We start from the raw sequence: 9,611 nt of genomic DNA, 5'->3' as shown, positions 1-9,611 counted from the left end.
ATGAGATTCCCGTCATATCACTTTTATTTGGGCTTTTTTAGGTAATTGCATCTTTTTTCTTGTAATATGATTTCAGAATTTTATGACAAAGTTGCAACAAAGAAAGTTTATTAGGGAATAATTTGAGCATTACAATAAAGCCATAATGAGTTTTTTCTGCATCTTTTTTTCATGAAATCGGTTCATTTCTTGTAAAATGAAGACTTTTTTCTGAAAAAGATTTTTCCCTGTGCAGTATCATGACTTTTCATAATTCTCCTAAATTATAACTTAATTCTCAAAACACATTTCTTTTAATGTCTCTAATATTTTATCCAGGACAGTCTAATCATCAAATAACAAACAAAAAAAACTTCATTTTACAGTTCTCTTAATGTGCTTTCTTCATATTAATGTGGACGGAACATCAATGATCAGATCAAGTTAGCTCGTCAAAAATAAAGACACAAGCGCCTTCCCACAATGAAAGGACAAAACAAATGCTCATGTCAAAAAGTGGTCCACAATAGACTAGTGCATCATGGTGGTGGGGTTTAGACCTTGAAATCCAAATAGATTTATAGAACTTGCTTGGGACTACTTCTGCATAAGAATACTGTTCTTAGAGCACAAGGCCCAGGAATCGGTTTTGATGTATTTAAATAAAGTAAAAACAAAGAAAAAAGTATTTTTACATGAGGGCAAGCAAGCAGGACTTCAGGAGAAGAGCTTCTTTTGTTTGAAGTAGGCATCAAAGCGGACCTGGGCATAATCCTGGCAAATGATCACATCATAAATTACAATTACATACATACAGTACATTCATATTCGTGCCTCGAGTCACTTGTTTAGTTTGTTCCAAAAATATGAAATATGACCACTAGATGGTGTCAGTGAACTTCACGACGTCAAGCAGCAGCTTGGCAGTAGTAAACAAGACCTCAATAAGACATTTAGTGCTTGCCTTCAAGCTGGTACTATAACTCTTTTTTTTTAAATAAATGAAAACACTGGCTCCTTCTTACCATGTAGCCAAACTCAATCTTGGAGAGCTTCGCTTGGATGATGGACCAAAGACCCCACAGAAAATGTGACGCTAATGCATACCTGCATGAGAGCAATTACAAAGCATGTCATGATTGTGCTATCTCCACAATTAAAAAAAAAACACAATTCTACAGGTTTGGCAGCCCGGTTTACCGGTTGGCTTCAATGATAATGTCTTCCTCCATCTGCCTTTGGTCTACGTTTTGGTCACCGCATCCTCTTTGCTCCGAGAGATAACTTCGAATGAAATGAAGCTGCCAAGGGGAAAAAAAAAAGTTGTGAGAAGAACAACATTTTCTAAAGCTGAGCTACGATGAAGAACAGAAAATATTGCAGTTTTTCTTGTGTATGTACAAAAAAAAAATCTCTACAAAGACGATGATGCTCACTTGAATAATATGTAAATGCGAATAATTGATCAGTCCAATTTAATCAAATGTATTCAGGATGCAAAAGAATAAAATGAAAAATGTACAAACCTGTTGCTCTCTGCTTGGGTAATCCTCTGGTGTGGCTTTGTAGAAGGGCCACTGGTTGTAGGTGTAGTCGTACATCCACTCACAGAAATGGTTTCCAAAATCAAAACCCCTAATAAAAACAACAAGAACAACATGAAAACGGATTTCTTTCAATGTCTTTAATATCCTCCTTTATTCAAACCTGACTTCACCTGTAGTTGTAGCTGCTGTACTCAAAGTCGATGAGCATCAGTCGGTCTGTTGAGGTTTGGTCCCCATTGTGCAGAATTAGAACATTACCTGCAGAGACACCAGAGGTACAGAAACCTGGTATGAAAAAAGTAAAGAGCCCGCTTTGACGAAGTATTTTTACTCGCTTCCCACCACTGAAAGACACATGACCATCCCGCACACTAATGACTGAACATTTGTGACCAAGCTGTTGGGCGACTGCATTTCCCATTAGTGAAGAGCTTTTTTTTTTTTACCTTCTTGGACATCATTGTGGCAGAAGACCACAGGTGATGGCGTTTCTGCTAGTAGCTTACTGTGCGTGGGTGAAAAAAAGAGCAGACGAAGACATTCTGTTAAGTGCAAATGATTCACACACACAACAAATTTGGCAGTGTTTTTGGGAAGCGCAAAAGAAAAGAGTGCCAAAAAGGAATCAAATTATTCAGTCTGTATGAGAGTCTGGGCGCGAGTTGTGGTCGACAGCAGCTTCTTGTAAGCGTTCTCATTGTGTTTTTGTGTGTGACTATGATGGCTGAGAGTACAGTGAATAAATATGGCGTGGATAATGTGAATAATATTCATAAAAAAAAAAGAAAATTGCAATTTTTGCCAGTCTAGTGATTTTTTCAGCTAAGACAATTCATTATATAAACTCCCTAGAATGGGTGAAAGAGAATGACATTTTTTTTTCAAGAATATACTCCTATTTTGTGTGAAGCAAATAAAAGCATCTTTTCTAGAATAAATGTTGTAATTATATTTTTAAAATGAAGTTAAAATAAGACTTTTTCATAACTTTAGAATTTTTTTTTCCTCGACAAAAATCCAACTTCATTCTCATATCATTACAAATATGACTATTCTCCCAGCGCAGTACAACCCCCCCAAAAAATAATAATTTGTTTGGTAACATAACGTTTGTCTTTGAAAATGTTCCTGTGGCATTTTGTGCTATACATGTTTTTTTATATGGTGTTAGGAATACCAGCGTGTCCTTGTAAAAAGTTCTCCCTTGGGTGGAAAAACTATGAAAATCGTCCCCTGCAGTATTATGTATGTGTTCACAAGATTCCTAGTTGATGATTCCTAGTTGATGAGTTGGGAACATTTTATCATCATGGAATGCAGCACAATCTGTATCTTAGCTTTTGATAAGGGACACACATGCTGACCCGCCTGGTCGCATGAAGGCACTAGGACAAAAGGTCAGCTGTTTTTTCAATGAAGGCAAAAAAAAATAAAAAATACAATACAATTAAGTGTTACATTGGTCTTTGAGTAGCAGCACTTCCACTCACCGGAGGTTCTTCAGCTCCATTTCCAGGTTGAGCTTCATCAGCTTCTGATACTTCTTCACATGAGTGTCACGCGTAAAAGTTAGCGTCAACACTTGATCCATGTATCTAACAGAAACAAACATATGACATAGTTAACCAAGCGCGAGTGACGATAGCAGCGAGCTAGTTCAACGACTTACTTGTTAATGGTCCCAAACAACCAGGTGGGCTCTTTGTTAAATGGCATGACCATTTTGTGAAAACGAGCCATTTTTGTGGCGATCTCAGCAGAGATGTCAACGTCTGACAGCTGATTAGTTCGCATTCGAGTGTTCTGCGGAAAGAAAAACACTAATATCAAGCCCAAAACGTGCATTTGGTACCTGGGCCTTTAGTGGGAAATTTATCCTGATTGGCTAACGAATCAGTTCATTGCTATTATAAGTTAACGTGGGTCAGCATAACTGATGAAGGCCCCTGGTATATTAGACTGACATGGCTGATTGGACGAAAAAACATCATCATTACAAAAATGTAGAAACATGCAACTGAAATGCTACGCCATGAAGAGAATAGATGGTCAGGAATAAATGAATAAAATTTCACAGAACAAATACAGGTTTAGAATTCAGAAACGTAGGTCAGTGTGCCGTACCGGAAAATACTGCTCCAAGCGCCCTTGTGGGAAGATACCGTACAGTTTTGGTCCCAAAGTTCGCTCGGCCAGGATAGCGAACATTACACTCTCCAACACCAAAGAGTCCACACCCTGGAGAATGGCACCGTAGATTCTGAGGAGCACTTGACGAGGCTCTTCCTCCACGCTAGGCACATGGTCAGGCAGGCTGCACAGGTACAGCAGATTACTCAGGCCGCCACTGGAAAAGACCAATAACACGTACATTCATGACAAGTGACATGACACCAGCAATAATCATTTATGTTAGATAACTCAGTAGTCACCTGACGATGCTTATTTGAAAGTCCATTATTTGGATGGTCTTCCACGCTCCAGACAGGAAATCTCGGCACCACGCGAATGCCCTCTCCTTTGTGTCGCGGTCCACTTCCTCGGTCCTGCCACCCTTGAAGGACTCCGCCTCGGAGTCGTCTTCTCCATTGGCACCCAAAAGTGGACTCGGGGTTCTCGAGGTCCTCTCGTGGGCGAGAATGAGTAACTGGTAGGTGGTCGGCGGCTTCTTCTCGTCTAGCGGGACTGCGTCGCCGATTATGTTGCCACCTGCCTCCATTGAGTGTCTTCGGGCTAAGAGTAGAGGAGAACCGGGGCAAACTATGGGTCGGAGAAAGCGACAAGAGCTTACTGGTGACGGACGGCGCTCACCAATGCCAGCTAAACGGAAAGCCAAAGCATATCTAATTAATCGCATATGGTCAAGGTTTCATAGGAGTCATCGTGCCAACGCCCACTTTAACGCCTATTTTGCTCGCACACCGGGGGACACGTGACGGCGTCTGTAACAACGTTACGCGCAATGCATTTCCGGGTTGAAAGACAAGCTGATTGGTTGCGATGAGTGGCGCTGTTATACGTCACTAACGGTACACTCGAGTAACTTTGTATAATTATGAATTTGTCAATAAAGATTTTTGAAATTAAAAATACAACTTCTCTATCCAGTCGCTCAATAACCATGTTTTCGACGCCTGAATAAAGTGAATTGCCAGCAAATTTGTTTTTGAATCAACTTATTGAAATGTAAATTAATGCCAGCATTATTTCGCCATTCATGTTACATCTTTTTGACTGACACTTTGTCATAAACGTTTTTATCAGTGTAAAGTAGCACCATCTATTTCCATCTTAAAATACATGGGTGGACCAAAGCAGTAGAACAACACATGTATTTTAAAGTCAAAGTCAAAGTCTGCTTTATTGTCAATTTCTCGACATGTCAAGACACACAAAGAGATCGAAATTACGTTTCCCACTATCCCACGTTGACAAGACATAGTACACAATATACATACAAGTAAACAGCACAAAGAGTAAAAACAAGAAGTTTATTTTAGTATTTTAGGTTAAAGAGACAAAAATGTGTCACCTGCATTCTTTGAGCCAGAACTTTCTTTGTTGATGATGGACAACCGGGTTAAGTCAGACACTTCCTTGTGATCAGACAAAAACATTGAAGAATTTCTGAAGGCTGCCATAACGTGAAAATGTTTTATTATCAACAGGTCTTGCCAAAATAATCCTCTCTTAATGCTGTGTAGAAATATCTTTCCTTGTAGCTCGGCTGAGCTTGAATAGACGAATCGGAGTTCTTTTTGTCTGACTTGATGAACACAAAGCCTGTGACAGATCTTTTAAAATGGGTGTGTTTTGGCATGCAATCTTTGCTTTCCAAGACACACCTTAAGAACCCTAAGATGAATATCTCCAGAACATGAGACACAACTTTGAGATAATTATACAAGTACACTACAGCGTGTGCACACTTCTTTGTGACTCACATTGCTTAGTTGAACTCAAATACAAAACAAAACTCAAATATTCATGCATATCACTTGTGATTGAGATCCCTAAAATACATGGAGTCTATTTTCACCAAGGAACACAAGACAGGCAAATGGGTGATATTTCTGGGCACATGCGCAATGAAGCCTCAAAAAGGCAATTAATTCATTGGAAGGTATTATAAATTACCTGCTCTCCTTCGTTCTTTAAAAAATACATTTAATTATTAATTACCCAACAATACATTCATTCATTAAAAAAGTGTACTGTTCAGTGACATGTTCCATTGTGAACTGGCTACTGTGAAATTACTTTGGTGTCACAACTCCCTCCAGTTGAACCTAAGAGGGACAAATTGAAGAGAAAGACAACAGTTTCAGTTTCATTTCATGACATCCATATGAACACTAGTGTGACTTGTCATCACCTTAAGCTGCTGATTGGTTCTCTTGAGGAACTGAATCTGCTCCGTGTACTTCTTTTCCTGAACTTCATGTTTCTCTTCTTCGGTTTTTTCGATGGCGTCGCATTTGGCCTTCTCATCGCGCAACTCTTTCTGCAGCTCGTCTTTCTCTTGCTCCAGCACTGCAATCTATAAACGACAAGAGTCAACTTGCCACAGACACCCTACGTGGTGACCTTGCAGCTGCTCGAGCGATGGGCCGTTGCTTGGTAGATATTTTATTATGTTACGTTATGACTGAAAGGAAGAAGAACTGGTCCTTACTCTTTTCTGCATGTCCACCTTGTCCTGCTCAGCCTGCAGAGCTTTTCTCATGCCAAAAACCACACTGCTCTCGTAGAAGGTCTGGTAAGCGGCTATGGTCATCTGGATCTCATCTCGGACCCGCAACAGCAAGTGACCCCGCTCGGCGCAGTTGATGGTCACCTGCCTGATCAGCTCATCTACACAAAGAGAGCAGCTTTAATCATGACGTAGCCCTCCTTCCAGATTTAACCTTCTGAACACAGAAAATTTAGAGTGTACGCCTTCAGAGTAGTGCCACGTTGCATTAGCAACATGCCCACATAAGTGTAATTCTGATAACAGATGTTCTGCTGCTTGGAGTTGCCAGTTTCCTGATTTAGTTTAGTTTCACTTTTTGAGATGGGGAGGCTGGCCGTCATGACTGAAGATGTATGGCTGGCTATTATTACTCAAACTCACTCGATGAGCAAGTTCAACTGCAAGCTGGGTGCGATTCCTGAGCTCCTTCACAAAATGGGTGCCAACTTGAAGAAGCTGTCAGCTCGCCTCTGCGAATAATTGACCACAAATTTGGCTATTTGATGCCACGAGCGGCATCAAAGACTTGAGGCAGACACAAAATTAAAGTCTGCTTGTCCTTAAACAATTGTTACCTTCATTGGCATTGGCCTTGGGAAGGGTTCTTATCTTCCGGATTGCAGAGCCTCCTTACCGAAGCACTGGGTATAGAGCTCTCTTCGAACAGGGCATATTCCCGTCTCTATGGCCCTTCGTTGCTGCAGTTTCCTGTCCAGGAGCTCCTCGAGGTTCACCACGTCCGCTCTGGTGCACGGCGCGCTGGACACTTGCTGCACCCACAGCTGGTTTCCCTCCAGCCATTCCCTGGCATGATAAAACAATGAAAGATTAAGGAAGGCTGAATTAGTCAAGTGACACGACATGGAAAGCAGGGAAGGGGGCGGGTATACCTGGGTGGAAAGATGAGGTTAAGTATGTCATCATTTTGTTGCCTTGGGGCTTCAGCTGCAGAGGATTTAACTTTAGGGGGTGGAGGCACCGGGGAGTCGGCATGCGCTTGGTTGCTGACTTTAAAAGGACGGCCCCCCTGTAAAAAATATCACATTACAATACCTGGAAATTTTGTGTTTCTTTGAGTGCTGTCTTGACATTTTTTAATTGTCATGTTTACACGAACAGTTTTATGTATAGCACTTTCTAAAAATCATTCGATGTGACAGGTGCTCAGTGAGTCACAAAATGAGGTACAAAGACTCCCTGAAGTGATAAACAAATTGCGCAACTAAATACAAATGAAATTGGCAACCTTTAAAACATGAAATATATTCAGTTGAATATATTTTTTTTAATCCTGTACAATGAAGCTATCATGCATGATTTTGGAACGTGGGAAGAAAGCGGAGTACTCAGAGAAAACCTAATCACAGATTCAAACCCAGAATCTGTCGGCTGTGAGGCAGATGTGCTCCACTTGGATGCTGCGCTGTCAATAAATAAATATATTAATTATATATCTTATTGTTGTTTGTTTGATGGCAGAAACCACCAGTCATCTGAAATGTGATTATTCAAAATGTGATTATTCAACGATGATATTTATGTCTTGCTCATTGAGAGCACTAATGAAAGTATTTCCGACCTCTAATTTATTGAATGTTAGCGTGAACTAGCGTTGCCAAACTTACCTTCGTACTCTTTTTATCTGTAGTTTTACTGATTAAAACTGGAGTCTCATATTTCAGCAGAGTCTCGAGGGGTTCAAACATGTTGTCTTAAAAAAATTAAGAATAAAATACCACATCTACACAGCAGAAATCCCAGAGCCCTGCTTGACTTCATGAATGCATACGTAACTAAAAACAAAACTCAAAATTCAGGTGTCTCATTCTGTCACCTCGCCATCGTTCAAACGCGTCACCCTTGTCATCAAATTTGAAGGCGGAGTGTTTGAAAATGTTTCCCCGACGAGTGGTGACACATATCTGACGTCATCACCAATCGTCAGAGACGACAAACGTCACCTGACGCGACAAGTCGGGATGGATAACCATGATAATCTCAAAATACGACCAAGAAATTGCGAGATGTTGATGAGATCTTGTTGTGGACTTTCTGGTGTATTCCAGTAGAAAGGCCTGGAAATAAAGTCGTAAAAAGTGCCTGAACGTTTAGCTGGTCACTTTGTTTATATCATAGCAAAGCATACGTCATTCTAGCTAAAGTAGTTGCTTCTCTCCAAGTCTGCTTGTGTCGATGTGTGTATTGTGTACCATTAATCGAGATTAATCAAGAGACCCAACTATTTGGATACAGGCCATGGAAAAGTCATTTCCATATTAAGTCCTCTTAAAAATCATTAATTGTCCCTGTCGGTGATTTACAAATGGAGTCTGATGACGGACTTGTAACCAGTGAGTGCATGGGGAGAAGAGAAGCACATACTCAAATCAGCTCGAATTCTGAAAAACTAGTAATTCGGGTCCTACAGATCTCAAGATAGTGTTTATAATCTTTCAACTGACCACCAACTTCTATCATTCCACAATGACACCAGATAACCAAATAACAAAAACCACAAAAGTTTTCCCCAATAAAATCTGCAAATGGGTAAATTGCCAAATATAGAACCATGGAAAAAGCAATTAACAGCAACTTAGCAAGGAAACGGAAGTCCAGACAGAAGAGATTTGACCTACCATGTCTGCCGTAGTAGCGCATGTTTGAATCATAGCAGCAGTTGATGGCTTTACGCTCAGTAGACGAGATACCGACAGGCCCACATCGTATCTTTTGGTGTGGCTCCACCTCACAAAATAAGTCTGAGGCCCCTAGTTTGGAGGGTACCTGAGGCCACTGCATGGTGGACTTTTGAGCCACGGCTACACAGAACAGCAGCAGGTCGAGTGCGAGGGGACCGACAAACTTCATGGCCATTTAGTGTTGCAGCGCGCACGCACTGGATGATTTTATAAGGCGTGGGTCATGTTGACATCATAGCACAACGAGAGCCAAACGATGCTGAATTTAGGTTGAAAAAAATCGACACAATCGTTAGTAGACATGAATATATGACACTTGGCGTCGACCCCCTGGACAATCACTCAACATATAAATCCAATGCCATCATGTTTTTGAGAAATTACATAATATAAACCTTCGGCAGGTCTGGATGACCGGTGACTGCAAGGGTCACGCTATCTGCGTTCACCAAGCTTTGACAAAATAAACACTCTTATCTCCAAGCCCATTGTGCCACAGATGGAATTGTGGAGTACAATATTTCCGAATTCAATCACACTTTGACATAACTGCGATCACTAGATGCCCCACTTTGGTATGAATGCTGTTTGGCTAGTTTTTATTTGTTGTCAAAAGCATTCACTAGTTATGCAATTCAGCTGACTTGGCAA

The 9,611-nt window shown here is 40.7% G+C and overlaps 2 protein-coding genes and 1 long non-coding RNA gene across 7 annotated transcripts; 1 reads left to right on the top strand and 2 right to left on the bottom strand.

Annotated features, from left to right (window-relative positions):
• Positions 1-291: 291 nt before the first annotated feature.
• On the bottom strand, positions 292-5,200 carry chkb (choline kinase beta). 4 transcript variants are annotated; one of them, XM_037254169.1, is made up of 11 exons: positions 5,059-5,200; positions 3,959-4,259; positions 3,651-3,873; positions 3,196-3,329; positions 3,017-3,121; positions 1,973-2,031; positions 1,697-1,811; positions 1,506-1,614; positions 1,180-1,280; positions 1,005-1,086; positions 292-753 (listed from the first exon to the last, which is right to left on the bottom strand). In XM_037254169.1, the coding sequence occupies exons 1-11, from the start codon at positions 5,165-5,167 to the stop codon at positions 697-699; spliced, it is 1,395 nt and encodes a 464-aa protein (XP_037110064.1). In that variant the 5' UTR covers positions 5,168-5,200; the 3' UTR covers positions 292-696. The 4 variants fall into 4 exon arrangements, with proteins under 4 accessions (XP_037110064.1, XP_037110066.1, XP_037110062.1 ...); XM_037254171.1 differs by lacking the exon at positions 5,059-5,200 and adding an exon at positions 4,338-4,477; XM_037254167.1 differs by lacking the exon at positions 5,059-5,200 and having other exon boundaries at positions 3,959-4,474.
• On the bottom strand, positions 5,167-9,002 carry LOC119124322 (axonemal dynein light intermediate polypeptide 1-like). Of its 2 annotated transcripts, none has more exons than XM_037254178.1 (6): positions 8,898-9,002; positions 7,152-7,288; positions 6,896-7,065; positions 6,202-6,380; positions 5,902-6,066; positions 5,167-5,815 (listed from the first exon to the last, which is right to left on the bottom strand). In XM_037254178.1, the coding sequence occupies exons 1-6, from the start codon at positions 8,928-8,930 to the stop codon at positions 5,783-5,785; spliced, it is 717 nt and encodes a 238-aa protein (XP_037110073.1). In that variant the 5' UTR covers positions 8,931-9,002; the 3' UTR covers positions 5,167-5,782. The 2 variants fall into 2 exon arrangements, with proteins under 2 accessions (XP_037110073.1, XP_037110071.1); XM_037254176.1 differs by lacking the exon at positions 8,898-9,002 and adding an exon at positions 7,887-8,172.
• On the top strand, positions 6,010-7,712 carry LOC119124323. Its single transcript, XR_005098252.1, has 2 exons — positions 6,010-6,146; positions 6,234-7,712. It is a non-coding gene; the product is annotated as an uncharacterized LOC119124323 (long non-coding RNA).
• Positions 9,003-9,611: the final 609 nt, after the last annotated feature.

This window comes from Syngnathus acus, chromosome 6 (assembly GCF_901709675.1).
Source record: "Syngnathus acus chromosome 6, fSynAcu1.2, whole genome shotgun sequence".
In the NCBI taxonomy this organism is placed as follows: Eukaryota; Metazoa; Chordata; class Actinopteri; order Syngnathiformes; family Syngnathidae; genus Syngnathus; species Syngnathus acus.
This window is presented reverse-complemented; position numbering and strand designations above follow the sequence as displayed.